The 21,817-nt window shown below is 35.5% G+C and overlaps 2 protein-coding genes across 3 annotated transcripts; one reads left to right on the forward strand and one right to left on the reverse strand.

The window, feature by feature from the left end:
- The first annotated feature begins 2,391 nt into the window (after positions 1-2,391).
- On the forward strand, positions 2,392-13,038 carry LOC137390117 (BOS complex subunit TMEM147-like). The gene is made up of 7 exons (XM_068076377.1): positions 2,392-2,492; positions 4,988-5,088; positions 10,358-10,487; positions 10,699-10,835; positions 10,988-11,072; positions 12,187-12,308; positions 12,705-13,038. Exons 2-7 carry the CDS (start codon positions 5,012-5,014, stop codon positions 12,826-12,828), a joined length of 675 nt encoding a protein of 224 aa, XP_067932478.1. The 5' UTR covers positions 2,392-2,492; positions 4,988-5,011; the 3' UTR covers positions 12,829-13,038.
- Positions 12,867-19,158, reverse strand: LOC137390118 (transcription elongation factor A N-terminal and central domain-containing protein 2-like). 2 transcript variants are annotated; one of them, XM_068076378.1, is made up of 5 exons: positions 19,123-19,158; positions 14,569-14,673; positions 14,258-14,399; positions 13,834-14,030; positions 12,867-13,444 (listed from the first exon to the last, which is right to left on the reverse strand). In XM_068076378.1, exons 2-5 carry the CDS (start codon positions 14,668-14,670, stop codon positions 13,229-13,231), a joined length of 657 nt encoding a protein of 218 aa, XP_067932479.1. In that variant the 5' UTR covers positions 14,671-14,673; positions 19,123-19,158; the 3' UTR covers positions 12,867-13,228. The 2 variants fall into 2 exon arrangements, with proteins under 2 accessions (XP_067932479.1, XP_067932480.1); XM_068076379.1 differs by having other exon boundaries at positions 19,001-19,129.
- Positions 19,159-21,817: the final 2,659 nt, after the last annotated feature.

The raw sequence follows: 21,817 nt of genomic DNA on the forward strand, positions 1-21,817 counted from the left end.
GTTGTTGTGAGGAAGAACGTGCAAATGATGCAAAAAGAAAACGTCTGAAACGAATGAAAGTAAAAAGGTTGAAAGTGATACTTGAAAATTCATATCGTTTAGGTTAATTCCGTATCATTATAACTACTCCAACCTACTTATCATTGTCTCTCGTATCGCTAAGACTACACCTTCATTTGCTTGTGTCTAACTAAAAAGCAAGTGATAATAAAAACCTACATATATTGATAGTTACTTTTGAATATAGTTTCATACGTATAATTTAATTTTTTGCATGGTTTTATATAAACTTTTTTTATTGCCATATAACTACCTGAAAATTTTATTATTAGGTATATGAACCATAAAACCAGTTAACCGAAATTTTATGCATTCTTCTAGGCCTAGTTGCTCAAACATGCAATAGTTTTGATACACAAAACAAATTCCCAAACGAATTAAGTTTTATGTGGACGTTTGCACTTCTCAAAATTATAGCCAATCTAAACTATAAGTTGCTTCTAGTAATAAATGTTATAAAGTAGTTGATTTTCATTTTACCTTTGCTTTTCATTAATTCTTTGATAGAGTCTAAAATATTTGTGAGCGTGTTCATGATACGCACTGCAGCCCAATGGTACCATTACCCTGCTCCAATGCAATGGCTTTATATTTTGAAAGCAACAGTCGTGAACTTCTGTAATATTAACCTTCTTAATATTGTTATGTAAGACATACATCTGCTAAAATAATAGCGCCAGATTAAAATAAACATACCCGTAACGACTATTGAGTTTTTTCAGATGACACAACATAAAAATCTATGAAGACAGAAGACAATGTTTTACGTAGCATACTCTACAGGACAAAAACTAGAAAGTCATACAACTACCTCTGCAACAAATCAAGTAGCATAAGTAACAACAATTGATCGCTCTTGTAAACAGGTATGACTCATTTGCTTAAAAAATTGCCTAACAGAGATAATTAATGCTTGAGATAAATCAAACTTAGCAAAAGAACATTTTGGAAAGCTTTAAATCGGAAAATAAACCAGATAATTCATGCTACACAAATTACCAACATTTATAAGCTTATCTTTAAAAAAAAAAGTAAGCCATAAAAGACATTAAGTACCAGACATGACAGCATAAGAAACCACAAAGAACTTCACTACAATAATTATCAATATGCATTAAAAGTGAGTAAAAATGTAAGAAAAACCCAAATTCAGACTGTTGAGTTAGACATGTTGAGTTGACATGACATGTCTGGCACTGAAACTGACATATATTCTACAAAGGCACTTAATGATTGAAAAGAATAGGGTAAAATAAAACAATATGACAAAAGCGTAAAACTTTACCAAGCAATCATTTGTTAATGTGACGTACTTAAACAAGCATTGTCCTTTTGCATGGTAGGAAACAAATTGATCATTGTTACTCTCTCACAAAAAGTTTAGCATAACTGTCAACAATAAATAAATAAATAGTAAAATAGGAACAATATCGTGCCTATAAAGCCGTAATTTTACATTACACAGGCTTAGAGGCCATCTGGTAAAACTGCTTTACAAATAGCAAGTCCTGATACTGTTTCTGATAAAAATACCAACATTTGCTTAGTACAATTTTCCAAATAAACCCTTGAGTTGAATTACTATTTTTTTACTTGGCGTAAAAAACTTGCAATCTTTATCTATGATATGAACTGGCCAATTTAGTTTATCATTCATAGTAACAGTGAATATATTTTTGCAAAAACACGATTATATTACGCTTTGTAATAATTAATAATTACGCTTAATAAGAGTAGCTAATATTAATATTGATAAAATTACACAGTGAGGAAAGTTGCCAGTTTCTAACAGTATAAAAAATCAGTGAGCCAGGATGTATAGTAAGCTCTCAACAGTGCAATATCACGCCCAACCAGCAGTATTTTCCAAATTAATCGATTGTCTGGTTTCAGTCTACTATTTTACTGCATTGTGTCGATGCATATATTTTATAAGCTCACAAAATGTGAATTAAAATCAATTTTAACCTTAAAATCGAACTTCGCAAAGAACCGCAATTTATAATATATAGCAAAATCTCTTAAGCTACTTACATTTAGTGTCACAAAATAGTCGTAAAAGTTTTTACATTTACCAAAGCAAATTGAATCACACCAGAATTAACCATAGCATCATCGTCATATGTCCAAACAGCTGAAAACGTCAACTAATTAAATTATTGGTGCAAACTGCGTCTAACACAATGTATCAAACAGGTCGCGCGAAATTGGTTTCCAAATAGCTAAATCAGCTACAATAAATAGCTACAGCAGCTTCACGATATGGCCGACTCGTGAATAAAATAGCGCCTCTTTAGCAAAAGATCGCAATTGTAAGTGGGCTTGATGGTTTTGACACAAAATGCCGGGGGTCTGTACGTAGTAAACAAAGTCGTTTTGAGGCCTTTCTGCACGCAAAGGTGAAACTTTATCGTCATCGGCTCGTTGTAGTGCCTCATTGGGTAACTGGACTTTTGGGCGACAGTCAATAGGGCGACAGACACTTAGGCGACACTTTCGGTTCAAAAGGCGACAACTTCAGACGGAAAGGCGACACGGCAGACAAGCCGGCGACAATTCTAGACTAAAAGGCGACAAATTGGTTTGCTGTTTGGTTGAAGGCAAGGGTAATGTACTGACAAACTATGAGATGCTGTCGTTGTGTGCAATGCTTACGTATATTTTTGAAACGTAGCCTTGACAGTGTTAATGTTTTTTTTACAGAATTTTTTATAAATCGAAATTGCAACATGTATTTTTAAACGCCATTGGTGGGATCAATGATAAACAGCCCCCATGGGGGGCTGTATATCATTGGTGGGATTGAGATTTCTCTGATTATGCTAGCCCAGACAGTTAACAAAATAATAAGGTTTTTTTTCTAAACATGCATCTAGCTTATTCAATTAAAACATCAAAACTTGCTTTTGTATCAGCATGTTTGTTCAAAACTGTTCGAAAAGTCACATTCTCGGCTGAATTGTCGACAATCTTGACTCTGATTATTGAAACTTTAGAGTTATCTTGTCTCGGATTGTTGAAACTTTAGAGTTATCTTACCTCAAGAAAAAATAGTTTTATGGTTTCGATTGTCGAAATTAACAGTAACTGGGAGAAGAGTTTGCTCTTTGTGTGAGATGAAAAGACAATTCCCTATTATTGTGTTTTCTCATTTACTTGTGGAAATAATGATTTCCTTATCCTTGTTTCTTTACAATTATAATAATTATTCAATGTCGTTATAATGCAGACTCAATAGGCTAAATTGCGGTTCACACTGATCTATATTTGTTGAGATTTATTTGAGTATGAAGAATGAAGGCTTTTTCTGACATAGGTGTCTAAGATATATCCATATTTTACTAACTTCTGCAGCTTGTTGCAAGAAGACTAAACAGCATCACAGAAAGCTTATGGAGAAATGATCCATTCCAAAGCATAGAAATCAACCGGTCCTGATGCCATGTTACCCTAGAGTCACTTGGGATATTTGACCGAATTACCCTTGTCACAGATCCCGATGGCACACACAACCTGTAGTTTGAGACAATGAGGAGTGATCAACACCTCAAAGACCTTTGTGATATATACTCAGTTGCAGGTTAATGCTGCCATGTGCCACATCATGGCATCTTTTTTATACACGACTGTTTTAACAAAGGACAGACTTCAGAAAAGATGGGAAGATATTACATAGGCAGCCATCAGCTTGAACTTTAATAACAACTTTATTAAATAGTGGTGTAGGGAATTTCCTGCAATTATTTTTGTGTATGATTAGAAGTGCAAGTGCATTCGAGCACCTGCGAGTCACTGTGTACAATTATACTCCTGTAATTCAAATTATCTTCTCATGTAAGTTTTAGAATTAGTAGAAAGTAATATTCAGTTGCCAGTTTATAACCGTGAACCTGATCTCGTCATTCTAGATAGGAAAGAGAAGTTCTATTGCTAGATGGGTTTATCTACATAGTATCAATCAGAATAAAGTCATTGTAAAAAAAATTAATGCTGCAAGCTATTGATATATGTATTTTTTAAAAGTTATATATGATAAAAATCAGCTTTAATATTTGTATAAATGTACCAAAAAGCAAATTTATTAAAATGTATAAAGCTAAACTCATATGTATGTATTTATTTTCATACTGCAATCAGAACAAGAATATACATTAATTTGAGATCTACTACTGAGGGTCCTAATACATGATACATGAGCTAAAGGTAGTATAATGACTCATCAACAGCGGTATGCTAGTGACTTAAGAATGCATCGCTTCAAAGGGGTTGAAAAAGTTGGTACATCTATGATGTCATAAATTAGGCGGTAAGGAATCTCAGACTCTTGCCACACTGATAAGCAACTTGCCAGTTTTTCCAAGCATTCAAGAAAGAAAGTGAAAAAGAAAATAGTGACTGGCTAAATGACGTCTGAGCGTGTTGACAGACTCTAAAGTTAAATTTGTGGAAAAAGATGAACAGAAGAATAGTTGGGCGATTAAAGACAGATTAATCTCAGCAGTTTTTTTAAATAATAACTATCTCAATCAAATAAATATTTGGTACATTCATTAATACAATATGAAATTCTACTGTGTGTAAAAGAATAATGTAATCAGATTAATGAGGATACAAGCAGGTAATAGATGCTAAGGAAATAAGGTGGGGCAAGGCGTAAAAAATATACTAATGCAAGATTTCTGATCTGGGCATCAATAAAGTTGGTGTTTTGTTAGTTTTCACTACTAATTCACAACAACATAACAAGCCATAACAGGACTTAATATTTTGAATTAATCCTGTCCTCAGAATTGTCGCCTCAATGTCCAGAATTGTCGCCTGTTTGTCCGCTGTGTCGCCTTTCCGTCTGAAGTTGTCGCCTTTCAAACCGAAAGTGTCGCCTAAGTGTCTGTCGCCCTATTGACTGTCGCCCAACCGTCCATAATTCCCTCATTGCTCCTTCGAAGTTGCAATGACTTTCTTTCATCTTCTAAACTGCGTTGCACTTTCATATGTGCCATATGTTATAACATACAAGGCTGCTGGTTTGTACGTATATAACTATTCATATTGTTTGCAACTGCTGAATGATTTTATGTTTATTTGCGCTCAGTGTTTTAGTGGTAGAACCAATAATAGCCTTTACTCATTTAGCCACAAAAATGTCGGCCAAACATAAATCATGGTACGTATATACAATACCTTGTGTCAGACCAACTAGACCATATTTTTGAAATGTTTTGTACAGTTTCAGTCAAGAAACTAATGCCTTTGATGCCATTACACTATGTTTTCTTTGCTTAGTTGGGCCTATACCAATTTACTGGATCTTCCTTCAGGTTACCTGTTCTATATTCGTGTAAGTAATTAGTAAAATCAGATTATAACAGTAAATATGTATGTGATATGAAAATTAGTCAATTGTGGCAGTTACGTGCAGGCCTATGGGGCTGACCATAATTAACGATGAAACACGGAGAGGTTTTTGTGTAACAAGACAAATGCCATAGCAAAAATGCAATTTTCAGTAAAATCACAAGAAAAAGCTTGTGAAGAAGATCAATTTGATATATTGTTGAGCATGATTTCTTCAGCTACAGTCGAGTTAGTACATTAGCGCTGGGACATCAGAGAATTGACATTGATGACGCCAACTTTTCATACGAGAACATCTCTGAATTGATTATGTATCAGTTGACTGAACCTTTGTTCCCATTAGGTAAGGTGTTGAAGTTAAAAGGTCAAGACATGCGGAGGGCCTGACAAATATTATATGAAGGCTTACAGATACTATATATATATACAGAAAAAGTTAAAATGCAGTAAAATATCTTGGAACTTCAGGTGTAAAGCACTCTGAAATTATTGCCAATAAAATATTAAATACATGTATACACCGTGAAAGCCTACAACTCCTTAACTAGCCCACTCACAATCTACCTCAAAAACATAATTCATATTAATGCTGTTAATGCTGATTCCAGCATCTCCAACATCTGGTTACATCCTACTCATGAGCAATCTGACTCCTTTATCGCAAACATCCACTTACCACTTTTCATCCTACGCAAAAACGCTACTTCAATCTTGCTCGTCTCAACGTGAATTTTTCTGCACAATGCTATGAACTTTTTACAACAGCGGAGTCGCGTGACAGAAACCAACACATAATCCCTCCTTTCAAAATCTTATGGAGCATCCATTCTGTATACTTATGCAACGATCCTCTTTTTTTTCTCCACAGATATACCCTACCCAAATAGTGGAAGCATTTTGTCTCCAAATGCGATGGTAATGCGGGGTCTTTGTCACTGTTTACAAACCCTCCATTGGTTTAGAAAGTCACAATTAGATGTAATGCAGCTTGGGTCAATCACCAAGACTTTGGCATCTGAATCGATGCAGAGAGAGCTGCAAACCTCTTTGCATTGGAGGCCTGTTCACTCGCCAAAACCGGCCTTCTTACTTTTATAATGGAATAACAGTATTTTGATGTTCAGCCTTTTTGTACTTCTGATTTCTCAATCTCTATGCTTCACATTCATCATCTCTCTCTGCATCTTTCATGGAGACTTTCTTTTGCTGCTGATATGCTTGAGCAATAGATGCCTTGTTCTTCTTGTTTTCGTCGTACTTGTTCTTCAAGTTCACCTTTGCAATATATTTATTAAACCTTTGGGCATTTGTCACTCGGCCCGTATTATACCTACAAAGAGACTAATGATAAAATGTCTATGGCCAGCATATTATATACTAAAAACACCAATAAACTCTCTTTGATTAAAATCTACTCGAGTCTGACAACACCACTCTGTACGTAAGCTGAATGTCTTTTCAAACAGGTTGAAGATATGGGATTTAGTTTCCCTAATCAATGTCACTCTCTGATGAATTCATAATGTGATTAACTATCTTTTGATCAAGGACCTGTTCCATCGCTAATGATAGCGATAGGAATAAATTCAAACAGCAACCATTTGTCTGAATTATTTCAGATAAGTCTTACACCTTTACTCCTGTAGTGGACTACAGGAAAAGAATCCAAAGAATAATCTGATTTCAACCATGATTGTTAGTGCTGCAGAAACTAAATTATTTAGGGTTTTTGTTAGCGTTGGGACAATTCAGTGGGCATATTCTATGTTTGTGGGTCACTAATTCGCTTTCAGAGATCTCATCCAAACTTAGTATTTGCTCAGCGACTTATTTCTTTGTGAAAACACTTGATAATGTAGAGGGTTTTACAGCACTAGGTAGAGTTAACCATATATGCAATGATATGGTATGAATGGTGTGATATCCATTATGATACTTTGGTCTACCCTTCACACAGTGTGACATGCTACCGATGCTCTAGATCAGACATGTCCAAAGTTCGGCCCGTGGGCCAAATGCGGCCCAGGGTCAATTTTCATCCGACCCGCAGCCTCTCTCATAAAATCAATAACGTCTGGTCCACATGTAGAATTAACCCTTTGAACCCTAACGGCCGATTTTCCAGCATTGCGTAGGGCGTGTCAACATCCCTAACGGCTGGAATTCTGACATTCACATGGCTTTGTTTACAAAAGCAGTTTATAAGTAACAGTGTAAACCAATCAGATTAATTCTTGCACAGGATGTTTGACCAAAAATGTCTCATCCATTTGTAACAATTTTCAAATATCTTCACTTCCTTCGATTTAATAACAAATTTCATTAGAATGGTATCGTGAAAAAATTGATACAATTCGTTTGATGGTAGTTCATAAATGATTGTGATGCAAATAAAGAATTTTATGATACTAACTATAATTTTTCACTATATTTTGAGTCATGAAATAATGATGAACATGTGCTCAATGAATATGATGCTACTGTAAGTGTTTTTACGAGTTTTTTATAATCGTACGAACTTTTATGGTTTTGGCCCGAATAATGGTGACACACTGTTTTTTTCTGTTTGATGACATTTGCTGTGGGTTGCTCGACCTTTTTACTAATGTTTTACCAAATATCATTGTATTATGAGCATGTTTAGTTATATTTAATAAAAGTTTTAAAACTTAGGATCGTTGGACAAATTGTTTGGGGTTACTGACACCACTGACAACATCGACCAGGGTTCAAAGGGTTAATAAATTGGGCAGAAGTGCTGTTACCTGCGTGTTAAACATTTAAAAATTCAATCAACATTTATAGCTACTTACTGTCATATTTTAAATGAGCCCTGCACTTGTTGATATGCCTATTGCTTGTTCATTTTTCTGTAATTGTGTTGAAAAATTCTATAAATATTAAACTTATTGTTTCACGTTTTAAATGTAATTTGTATCCAAGAGAACAATTACTTCTGATCAACTGTTACAAAAAAGTTAGTGCTAAAAAAGTGAAGTTAAGTGATTATTAAATTTCAATTATAATGTCAATGCAATTTTGATATGCATGCTTCAAACGAACCAAAACACATGTTTAAGATAACTGAAATTAAAATAAAAAAGCAAATATGAAACACAGATTAGTTCGGTGAAATTTATTTAAATTAATTGCTGTTATATGTAAAAAAATATCCGCCAAGGTTGGCCCCCTAAATTTTTAACACGCCAAATCTGGCCCCCTTTGCAAAAAGTTGGAACACCCATGCTTTAGATATTGTGAAACGTTTTTGCACTATCTCTGAGGATGTGTTAGGAACACAATGAAAGCTTTTTGACACATAAAATCAATGAATTGAAATTCCTCCACTTTTTCAGTATTTTAAGGACAACTTCATATTAATCTATAAGGTGCTGCAGCATAGGTTTGATTTTTATGTTTTTTGCATTTCCTAAAAAACTGTCTTTTTATACCAACACCTGTTCATTTTTGTGCGTTGCAGATACAAAATGATTATCTAAACATCAACAAGATAATTTTATTGTTCAAAAACTAAGATATTTGAAATATGCAGATAATTCATTTAAAAAAAGTTGAAATGTCCTGCTTGTGTTAGCTTAAAAAATATCAAACAAAAAATTTGACAGTTAACTAGTTACCCAGCGCAATGTTTTTTTACTTTTTATGTATCAACTTTTTTGCGTTATAATCTATATTAAATTTCCCAGTGTCCAACAGAACAAGCCTTATTGCTAAGAGACTCAATTCAATCATGCTGAATCTACTTTGGGAATGAAGTAGATATTTTAAACTACTTTTAGTATTTATACTTTTATATGTGTATCTATTACACTTCGTGGTTTTCTGTTTGTCATTTATCAGCTTTTTTCTGGACCTGTTAAATCGTAGCATCTGCATAAAGCAAAAACCATAGCCTTGAAAAATTAAATTAGTTAAACTAACAACTTGGTTACCCCACAACAGAAGGAAAATAGAAGGAATCAAATTAGGTATAACTGAAAAATAAAAACGTGGTGGCGACAGAAAACACGATTTGTGACGCCTCATTTAGCCAGAAATAAGCGGATGCATAAGTAGAATGACTTTTACTGTCAATTGAGATTCAGTATCAAAGAGTAATATTACTAAATAAAAGGTACAAGTTTGAACCAAATCAATATAGACCTGGGAAGCTAAAGACCGAAAAAATTGTATAGATATAAAGTAAAACACAACTTTGGGTTGGAGCTGATGATGGTGCGTCTCCATATCTCTATCTGTTTTTGTGTGCGCAAATACAAATTATCACAGGCTATTTAACACTGTTCCATTTTCAAGATACATGCTGTTTATTCTAAACATCAACTGTTTCATTATTTTTGCAAATACTCTATTTGTATATAGGCCTATATATACAAATAGAGTATTTATGTGTTTATTAGGTTTGCAAAGAACATCAGATACATCAGTTCGGTACATACAATAATATTCATACTTTCTTTTTTAAATTCAATGAGTTGTTTTGCTTATGAAATTTAGGAGTTTGTAGCTAAAAAGTAAAGACCAAAAAAAGACATACTGTATTATGCAATCTACTATTTATTTAAAATAGTTAGATGTGCACTTAGATGTGTTCAGGTTGTACTCATTTTATTTTCAACCCTGTACCTCAAACTTCAATAGTTTATGCACCACAATTATTTCACATACTTTTTTGTTGCTGTAATGCCCAGAATCATATAGATGATATAACTAACAATAAATCACTAACTTTCTTGCCATAAAAACTTGTCTCATCCAAGAATGTTTGATACCACTTCTTTACATTACTTGTACAGCCCAAAATCAGCTAGTCTCGCGCAAAACCAGCTATCATTAACGGATCATTTATCTTTTGATTTATGTCATGGTGTGGAGGGTACATGCAATATTATTATGTAATTTGTCTGTTAATTAATTGTAGAAGTGAATACAGTGCACACTGGAAATGTGTGCAAGCCGGGGGTATGTACTTCCTTGTCCAGTTCGTTAAGATGTTAATATTGGCTACATTCTTTCCGGAGACCGATAGTGACAATCTTGATATTGTTGGGGTTAGTACTCGTCAAAAAGTTTTAATTTTTTCAGAAGTTCTTTTGGTATTACCTTCATATTATACTGAAATGCTCAAGAAAATGTGTTTATCCAATGATCCTACCCTCTTAAAATGCAAAGAAACTTTTACCTGTGCTGAAATAATGCTAATGTTGTGTTATACCATGCAGATGCGGTCTCCATGGTATGTGACGATTTGTGTTTGTCTAGGAAATGTTGCGGTGCTCGGTAGATGTAGGAGATCTTGTGGGATTAAGCTTCATAATGAATCAGCTGACAGTGAAAGGTCCAATAAAGTTCACATGTGTTGCCGTTGGATGGGCAACAGCTGAATTCGTCATGACAAGGTGTTTTTTCAATCTCTAGTAATATTATGTTATTTTAGCCTATCTGATTGCTTCGTGTTGGTTTGTATGCTGTTTTTTATAAATATTAACAGGCTGCGTTATTTTCATTATTTAACACGAAAACTCACCTGTTCGTGTCATCTTTCTTGTAGGCTTCTACCATTTTGGACGGGAGCCAGGGGAACTGAGTTTGACTGGATTTACATTCGCATGAGTTTAGAAACAAACATACTCTTGGTTAGTTACTAGGATAGTTTAACTGATACATTGATCAACCTGGTGGTAGTTACTGAAGCCATACTTCCAACTCGTACTGTAATTTCTCACCTTATTGTTCTTATTACCACATGTGATGTTGGAGTATATAACATGCAAGCCAAGTGTGATGTTGGAGTATATAACATGCAAGTCAAGTGTGATGTTGGAGTATATAACATGCAAGTCAAGTGTGATGTTGGAGTATATAACATGCAAGCCAAGTGTGATGTTGGAGTATATAACATGCAAGCCAAGTGTGATGTTGGAGTATATAACATGCAAGCCAAGTGTGATGTTGGAGTATATAACATGCAAGCCAAGTGTGATGTTGGAGTATATAACATGCAAGCCAAGTGTGATGTTGGAGTATATAACATGCAAGTCAAGTGTGATGTTGGAGTATATAACATGCAAGTAAAGTGTGATGTTGGAGTATATAACATGCAAGTCAAGTGTGATGTTGGAGTATATAACATGCAAGTCAAGTGTGATGTTGGAGTATATAGCATGCAAGTCAAGTGTGGTGTTGGAGTATATAGCATGCAAGTCAAGTGTGGTGTTGGAGTATATAACATGCAAGCCAAGTGTGATGTTGGAGTATATAACATGCAAGCCAAGTGTGATGTTGGAGTATATAACATGCAAGCCAAGTGTGATGTTGGAGTATATAACATGCAAGCCAATTGTGATGTTGGAGTATATAACATGCAAGTCAAGTGTGATGTTGGAGTATATAACATGCAAGTCAAGTGTGATGTTGGAGTATATAACATGCAAGCCAATTGTGATGTTGGAGTATATAACATGCAAGTCAAGTGTGATGTTGGAGTATATAACATGCAAGTCAAGTGTGATGTTGGAGTATATAACATGCAAGCCAAGTGTGATTCCTTTGGTCTAACAAAGCTTTGCTTAATTTTTGATGTGGCTTTTTCCAGTTGATGTTGATCTAGATTTAAAATACTTTCATCTGTAACGTAACTCTTCATCTGACAGGTGTACACATCATGTGTACATAACTGACAGGTGTACACATCATGTGTTCATAAAAGTATATAACATAGTCATGTCTCTTTATTACTACCCTTTGCAGTTCCAGCACATAGCCGCAGCTGCCTTAGTTTGGCTCTACAGCCGAAGAGACTTAGCCCAACGTCATCGTTACATGGTTATAGCTTTATTGGCTGTATGCATCTATAGATCACTCCTTATACAGTAAGTGATCGTCTATACACACTGTACGCATATCTAAATATTCCATTAACATCTATTTCTATTCAGTGTATCCATCTATAGATCAATAATAATACAGTAAGTTTGTCTCCGTGCATTGTAAACATCTCTAGATCACTTGTACTGTTAAGCTGTTCCATCTACTCACTGTATTTATAGATCTCTCATGCAATCTCTGACTTTTTACTATATCCGTCTCTAAATTACTCATTATACAGTGACTGTTATGGGTGAATCATGTCTTCTGAGTGGTTAATACTAATCAATACAGTGAATTTAATTTAATAGTAATGAATTTAGATCAGGATGTCGTGTTTGTCTCTTCACATTCTTAGTTTTAGCCAATGTCATGTTTTAACTGTATTGATCGTGTTGCAGGTCATTGGTCTTTACACTTACTCTTGGACCATGGATGGACTTACTAATCCAGCTCGCTTGTACATTGAGTGTATGTTTACTCACCATTCCTTTGTATGGCAAAGTTGGGGTGGTTACATATTGATTCTACCTATGCCACTGCAGTATGTATTGGTAGACAGGTGTGGAAGTTAAATTTATGTAAAATAGGAAATGAGCAGATTGTACATTTACTGTACTGTACAGTAATATTTCATAAATTAATATACCATTATGTACAGGTATATATAACATGCCCGCTGGTTTAGACCATAAGATAATTTTAAAAATATACATAACACCAATAAAACACTGCAAGCTCAACAATCAGCTCTAGTCCCTCTGACTCAACGAACAGCTGTAGTCTCTCGATCGTGCTCTCGTGATTCAACAGTCACCCTGGTCACGCAATCGTGCTCTCATGACTCAACAGTCAGTCCTGGTCTTGTTTACCGAGCACTTATGCCTCAGCAATTGGCCCCACTTTTTTATTGAACTTGCCGACTTTAATGATCAGCCCTGGCCTCTTTCATCTTGCCCTTTTGGTATAACAGGCACAGTTTATCTACTGTTAGTTTCTTGCAAAGGAGTCTGCTCAAGATATCTGGTTGGTAGCGCAATGTGAAGACAAGACTGCGGACATGGCGTCTATAGCTTGTACCGGTGTTACCGTTGAGGTGAAATACACTTCTCTCAATAGCTTCTGCCAAAACTTTACTTTCCTAAAAAGAGTCAAGTATGACGCAGATAAAACAAAAGATCTACAATAGGAATAGTCAATTATAATTGTGTCTGCCTAAAACGGCTCGATCTGTGCTGATGTATACATAGATATAGTAAGCCAATGAATTTAGATGGGTTTAGACATAGATAGACATAACCATAGACATAGATGGGTTTACTATATCTATGGATGTAACCAACAACATCAGCAATATCGAAATGAGCAGGTGATGCTCTAGGAATGAAGACTGCTGCTAGAATATTCTTTCTCCATTACTTGATAAAAAAGACACAAACCAACAAAGTTTTGTTGCGTTAATTACAGAATAATTAGTATATCAAATGCATGCATGTGTGCAATGTAATGCACTTAATTTGGCATGCCTACCTCATGGGGGTGTAGTCTGTCTTCCAATAGGCTTCTACTAGAAGCGCGGTACTTATTTGTGCTATGATCGAACCTCACTTCTATCTTCGGTTTATCGCGTTTGTTCTTAAAGTGCTGCTTCCACTCACGATAGATTTTAGTTGCCCTGTCTGAAACCTCTGGTTCACTATGCTTTCGCAATCTATTCAATGTCAGCCCTGTAGTAGAGTTCAATTAGCATGTTGCGAATCCTTAACATTAGACTGGGTCCCTGTAGTAGAGTTCAATTAGCATGTTGCGAATCCTTAACATTAGACTGGGTCATATTCATACATTAATTATCATCACTTTTCCTATTGTAAATATTAACATAAATTAGTTGTGTCCAAAACACTAACTGATCACAATGGAGTAGATACTGTTGAACGAATAATATATACTATACCAATCTTTGTTTCTTCTAAAACCTCTCTAGACGGTACTTTCTTTTCCAAAGCCTTCAGCTGTTCCAGAATAACATTTTTTTCTTGGTTTTCTATCTCCAATAATGCTTTGCATCTTTGAATATCTTCTACTACGACAACTCCCTAAAATCATGCTGAAACATATATGCCAATGAAACAATCTTGATATATGAGCTTGTATTCTATATACAAGTTCATACATTTTCTATATAGACAATAAAATTTTGAAAAGCTAGTGAAACGATACTAGTGTTGACAACTATTAGTTCATGCAAGCTCAGGTATGACCTACTCGAAGTGACAAAATTGTTGTCTGTTTGAACTCCTTGTCAGGTATCTCCACTTTGGTTCGGACAGGCTTGACCCTAGGTGTCCTGATCACAAACTTGTCCATTTGCTATAAAAATAGTAAGAACTTTGATTGTCTGAATGGTGGACAGCAACCCTACTTTTACAATTGATAATATTGTCTGCATTTTGCGATGTATATCTTAGAACAGTTGAACAATAGATTAATGTAGATTTTATCCTGCTAAGGTGTGTCACTGTAATGTGAGACTCAGTACAGCAATATCGCTATTCAGTCTTATGCTAAAACTATGGCTATTGTTTTAATTATGAGGTGTTTAGAACTGGTCGAAAGATGTTCTTACACTTTTCATGAACTGACTTCTTGGTATTCGTAATGCTTGTTTCTGTCTTAGGCGCATTACTTTTCAACCCATTAGATTATACTGCCTACCTGCTTATTCTGTAGCATCTTCAAGATCTTGCACATGTAATCCTACTTATTTCTAAAAGTCATTCAGGTAATAGCCTTCGAGTAAAACATTGTCTTTAAAAAACACACTCATATCATGTAAGGTAGCTGGTTAATGTAGCAATCATTTCGGTGATGTGATTATTGTATTGTCAATAACATGAAAATAGAAAAGGGATAATGAGTGGAACCAAGGACCCAGTTCAACTAATGATACCTCTACTAGTTTCCCAAATAAAGTTCACATATACAAGATGCTTTTACATAGTCCAGAGTAATCTCATAGAATATTGCTTCTTCAGTTCGCATGGATACGGTCTAGACTCTAGAGTATAATACCCATGACTAAGTTTCAGCAAATGTGAAGTAGAGTGGTAGAGTGCAATATCATGTGCTCATGCAGGTATATCCAGGTTCATAACAGAGCATAGCCATAGAAGGAATAGTAGTTTGCATGATTTATAGAGATCACAAAAGATCAAGTGCAAGCATATCTAGCCATGGCATTTATGGGTCCTACACAAGTCTGACAAAACAGCAATCCCAAGGACCAATGTAAGGATCTAAAGATGGTCGATACTGTCTAATGGTTTAAATGTCTGGTAATTGAGCTAATGTTTTGAGATTAATAATCAATAACTGCAGTATCCATCAGAGTGCAATGTTCATCATTTTATTGCAATGTTCCAATTTTACAACTGACATGCGATAGCTGAATGTAATAAATTTGATTGTGCAACTAGTTATGATAACATCAACAAAAGCTGTATCTGCCAAGTTTCGTATTGGACTTGACTGTCTGACTCGTATTTAATTTGGTTGTCCTTAAATAACCCTTGCTAAATGATTAATAATAGCTTTTAAAAATTACCAAACTGTTTCAAACTAAAACTCTGGTCTGTTATCTCAATCTGTTTACAATGTGTTGTTTTAAAAAGTCATAGACTTCTAATTGTTTCAAGCATATATGAATGGAGAGAAAACATGTGCATATTTTAATATGCACATTTTTAGTTATAAATATTTTCTTGCTGAACAAGCACAAATGGTTTAAAATATTTTATGAGACTTCAAAACATGCTACTGAGAAGTAAATATGGAGTAACATTAGGAGTTTAAAAAGAGGACTGTACCAAAAAAGGGTAAGCAAGAAGCACCTTAAAAATTTATAACGGTATAGGTATAATATGCCTAGATGTTAAAGGTTGACTTGCAACAACATTCATATTACAGTTATTTGGTATCAAAAGATTCACCATGTTTTACTCTGCTGTGGTGTAGGTGCAAAATATGTGGAAATGTGATTATAAGCTCTTAAAAGCTCAAAAATGAACAGTTAAACGAAAACGCCGTAGGCTGGAATCAATTTATTTCTCTGACGTACTCAAGAAATTTGGTTGTTTTGACACGTGATGTTATCACGTGAATTAAAAGGCTCAATATAAAACTTCTTGTAGCACTAGTTTATGACAAACACTTCGAGTTTTACTGAAAAGCCCGTATCAAATATAGATGCTCGCTACATTAGTTTCGTTTCAGCTTGGTCTAATCATCTAGTCATAATCTGATCATGTGACCCATACTTCCTGCCAAACATCGCAAACAATTTATGCAGCATTTTCCGACTATCACAGGTGACCAACAGGCTCGTCATGTTTGTCAGAAGATGATATGCACTCCTTCGAGCTAAGGTTAAAAAATTGAACGATTTTTTACGGTAAGTTTTAAGCTATTAGTGCTCAAAATGACAGCAATACAATGATGATGAAATAGACGCGTAAGGACAATAGACATGGATTTATAGAATGCGAGAAGTATATTTGTGAAAATGTTAATGTTTAATGTTACCATATTGTGTTAGAAACAGTGCTGTCTACAAGTCATGGAGTTTTTCATAATTTGTTGTCTTTAGCTTCGATGCCGATAACAATTACACAAATTCAGCTTATACCCAACTGGTAATCCCTGAAGACAGGAGGGACATTTAATCCACATAAGTAGGTTCTGCCCAATGCGAAGCATCAGCCCTTTTGGCTTGGCTGAGGAGTTTCAGAGCAGAAAAGAGTTGCCTTGTGAGACTACCTGTGACACTGTATGAGAGATATTGAAGGTTCTTTTGAGCCATGTTTAAACAAAGCCATCTGTTAACCACAGCAGTCTTGGAAGATCAGTCTGCCCAGCCAGCCAGATACAAGACCAATGACGGCTAAGTAAAACAATTGGCATCACTACAAAGGCGTGTAATGAAAATGTGTGCGATTTGACTATCAATGACAAACTTGGCTTGATGAACCAAAGGCATCGTTTATTTTTAGAAGTCTAAAAACTTACAATTTTTCAATTTGTGACTCTTGAGTGAGTGAGTTTTCTGCTTTGGGTACTCATTCTGAGTAGAGATGATAGGAATCAGTGGTGTAATATTCAGATTAACATATCGTGTATTTATTTGTACAACTACAGGCTTTTGCAGCATAACAGGAAAAGAGGTAAGTCAGCAACTAATTAATCTAATAATCTGATGGGCTAATGTAGATAAACATATAAATGTCATGATATGGATAATATATGGAGTTGTCTATACGGAGAGGGTAACTTCTAATTAGTCAGTCAGTTGTAAATTGTCTTTCAATAGTGTCCTATACATTTTTACTAAACAAAAACTAATGCTCCAAACAGTGTAACACTTGACAATTATATGTGAAAAACTTGGCAGCGTAACAGGATGTTAACAGGTTATTGTGCATAATCAGTACAAAAAGACCTTCAAGTGATAATTCAGTTTTTTTATTTTCGTTGGATTCGTTGCATTTGTTGGATCGTTCGATAATTTATTTTGTTTTTTATTGAAGCCCTCATCGATTATGGCAACCTGAATGAGTAAAATAACCTTGGTTGTAATGCTACTTATAGTAACACTTGTATGTCATTACAGAACTTTGTATTGTAATTTGCTCATATGATGTGTTATTACTGGGCAGTACCTAATAAATATTTGCTAGCAATAGACATCAAAACTTCACAGCTGTAATAAATGACAAAAAACTGTGACTAATTAGATTGGATAAGTCCAAAAAAAGACTCCATTAATCAATGAGTTGAGGTTGTTGCTATCTAACAGCACAAGTTTGCACTACGGTATTAACTTTTTTTTACTAAATATTGTTAAAAAAACAGTAAATAAGTAATACGACACAACATACTTAAAAAGTTAAGTTGAAAAAAGCTATGGTAAGCAGAAATGTTTTTACTGAGGTTTGCAGTTAATACCAACAAAACGTCGTTTTGTCAAGCAATGGTTACTTTCTCCCAAAGAATAAACTGATGAGATAAAGCTTACAAAAGATATAATTTTGCGCTATATATGTTTGCTTTTTCATACTTGTAATAACATCAGTCATTATTTAGCTCTACCAGTCGCATTCAATACCATACCTGCCAACTTACCTTACCAATACCATACCTGCGCGGCTTACCATAATTTTATGTTTTATTGACTATTTTTAAATAAAGTTCTCAACGGCCTTCTTTTGCCCGATTTCGGGATTTACGGGTTCTTAAAACACCTAGACCTAGACCTAAACTCTCACGCATTGGGCGTGAGACTCACGCAACTGCCCCATGCCTCACGCATATCACGCTCGTGTCACGCAATTGGCCCTTTTACCCAAGCAAACCTGTTTTTTTGCCCCAATGTTCATGTAGTAATCATATACTTACTACTAATAAACAACTACGTATAAACATATTTGGGGCATTCTCATCTATCAATAACCTCTACGACATGTGGTTTCCATATGGAGTTATATTATCTTTCGCTGTGGTGTTTTTATACGCTATGAAAATTTACCCCACTTATCAAATCCTCGCGCTTTCATTGCTTCAAAAATAGACTCCCACTCCTTTCCCCACTCCAGGGTTGGCAGGTCTGTGAAATCAATACCTTCCAATAGCACAATGAACTTACATCCTAGGATTAATCATACATTTATTTAAACTTCCAGTTATTCTATCAAGTCCATGGTTGTTCAACTAGCTCGTGGGAGAACGGCAGATGAAATACGGAACATGTTTAGTCATTGAACTTACAATCCGCTTCAGACTCGCGCAGTCATTTTAATAAACATGAGAATAGAAGAGTCGTTGTTTGATCCTTTGTAGTTCCAATTATTGACCGTGATTTATGAACGTACAGGCAAAAAATATATTGCGAAAAAAATTCTCGTTCAACCTGCAAGCTACGGCATTTTAACTCGCTTACCGACAATCGTAACAATATCGGAGTTACTTTCCCACACCTCAAAAGTATTGGGGTGACGTGCAGCTCTGGTTTAAGCCAATATCTACTATGCTAAACTATCACATCTATATTTATTACTCCATGTACTGTTGCTTCGAATGCATTGCAAATTTACACTAATCATATAGATGCATCAAACTGACAATCCATAATAAGGATAACGTGTTGAGGCATGAAGGCAAAAGACTACTGTAATAAAAAAAGTGGATGATAAGTACGACACTGAATTTCCGCCACTGTCGACGCAGAACAAAACCCTTAAAATAGAAATGGTGGCCCTGAGAAGGGCCGAGGTGGTTGGTGGGACTACTGGCACTCAGAAATCGATTTTGACTGGTGAGTCCAGTAGCCCGAGAGGGTCACTATCATCCCCGATGGAGTCTACCGATGGGCGAACGATCTTGGACTCCACTTCATGCCGTGGAGTAGGGCAAGCATCACGGGCTGGCCTCCAGTACGGCCGTCGGTCCTGCCGTGGCCTTTGGTAGCGTTGCCCTCGGTGATGGTGTTGGCGACGGGGTGAACACGCCCTCGGTCTCTGGGGTTCAGTCTGGGTAGACTGTGTTCTCCGGTGCTCAGCAGAGACGTGCGCATGCAGGAAAGGCTGAGTGGTGAACACCTCATCACAGGAGAAGCAGCGGTGTCTGTGTACACGAGCGTGCCTCTGTAGGTCACGCTCCTTGTTGCAAGAAAAATCGCAAAAAGTACACGAGTGCTTCATGCTTAAAAGGCGAATGAACTGTAAATCAGTGTGTACCCGTATTTATAGACAGTCAGCATGCGTAAGAGAGTTGATGACGTCTTTTCTAAGCCTATAATCCGGCAGCTTCAAATTGCTGACTCAATGGATCTATATTACGTTCGTCGCAATTCAGACAGATTTGAATAGTCATTTATAAGGCGCACGCTTAACACTTGTCCAATGTATGGGTTATACTAGCAATTTTTTTATGTTAACCATTTATTACCATATTGTTCTAAGATTTGTATGTTACTATACAAACACTAAAAATTATTAATACTCGTATTGTGTGATTAGTTAGTGACAAATGTTATCGTTTTTGTATTCGAAATATGTTATTGTGGAATTGGTTGACCTAATTACTGTGCAGCCAATCAATTGTAGATTTTTCCCTGGGATTGCTATATAACCTGTCAGTTTTATCATTGCTGGTGTGTTACTGCTTGGCATTGAGAGATATAACACCAATAAAGATACTGCGTTCTTTACAATAAGCTCTGCTTGATTTTTAAAAGCAAATAGGGTATAAAATTCTTGTCACTGTTTCTGACTTTAGCATTGTGATATTAGCCAGCGTATCATAGCTGCTTTCACTATAAAGGCTATTGACCGAACATCAAGAATTATTGCGCTTGGCTTGCTAGGGTGTAACAGTTGAGAAAAGACACCATCGAGTCTGTTTATCGGCTCACTATCGAGTCTGTTTATCGGCTCACAATCGAGTCTGTTTATCGACTCACCATCGAGTCTGTTTATCGGCTCACTCCCGAGTCTGTTTATCGGCTCACCCACGAGTTTGTTTATCGGCTCACCCACGAGTCTGTTTATCGGCTCGCCATCGAGTCTGTTTATCGGCTCGCCATCGAGTCTGTTTATCAACTCATCGAGTTTGCGTGAACTCGCTCTTGAGTTGGGAGTTGTTTATCCTCGTCGAGCAGAATTTACTTCACTACCTATTATACAGAAGGGCTGTGTTGTATGATAAGCTAATGATGATTGCCTCAACAGCCGGAAGTTTGAGTAATCATTTGCAAACATTTAGCATCATTCTCCTCATAGAAACATAGTGTTACAGCTTTGATCAAAATTATCATTACCAAATGGAAGATGAAAAATTTCAATAAAGTATTCCTATAATACATGCGAGAGACAAGAGTGTCATACATCTATCAAAAGAAAATGATAAAGAATATGCTAAGTATTTGTAGGAAGGAAGAAATATCTGTGAATTCTGTAGTCACGATGCAATCTGTCCCCGCCTCTGAAACTTAATAATATAGTAGCCTTTACTCCAAGTTTAACATCCAAGTTAACAAATAATTACTATATATTTGGTGGCAAACAAGTACACCGGGTGTCAGTGATGCATTGCTACCACAACATTATCACTATTTACTTGTAAGTCAAGTTATATATAACATTACATATCATGGGTTGTTTTCAAAAGAGCAACAACCATTTTTGGCCGTTCTAGATTTTAATGTTTGAACTTTACAATTCAATGAACAAGCCAGATCAATTTTAAAATTAAAATGAACAATGTAATTTACAAGCCTGACACCAATCTAATTTTTTATTTCGATAAATTGCACTTTTTAACATCTTTAATAGGATTATTATTATGAGACATGATTATGTTAATATTATTAGCTGACATAAGGTCAGTCTGTAACTCATCATTGTCACATTTATCTTACGCATACAGCATGATTGCAGGCAGTGGGAGTTGTCTTATGCATACA

Source organism: Watersipora subatra, chromosome 3 (genome assembly GCF_963576615.1).
Source record: "Watersipora subatra chromosome 3, tzWatSuba1.1, whole genome shotgun sequence".
NCBI lineage: Eukaryota > Metazoa > Bryozoa > Gymnolaemata > Cheilostomatida > Watersiporidae > Watersipora > Watersipora subatra.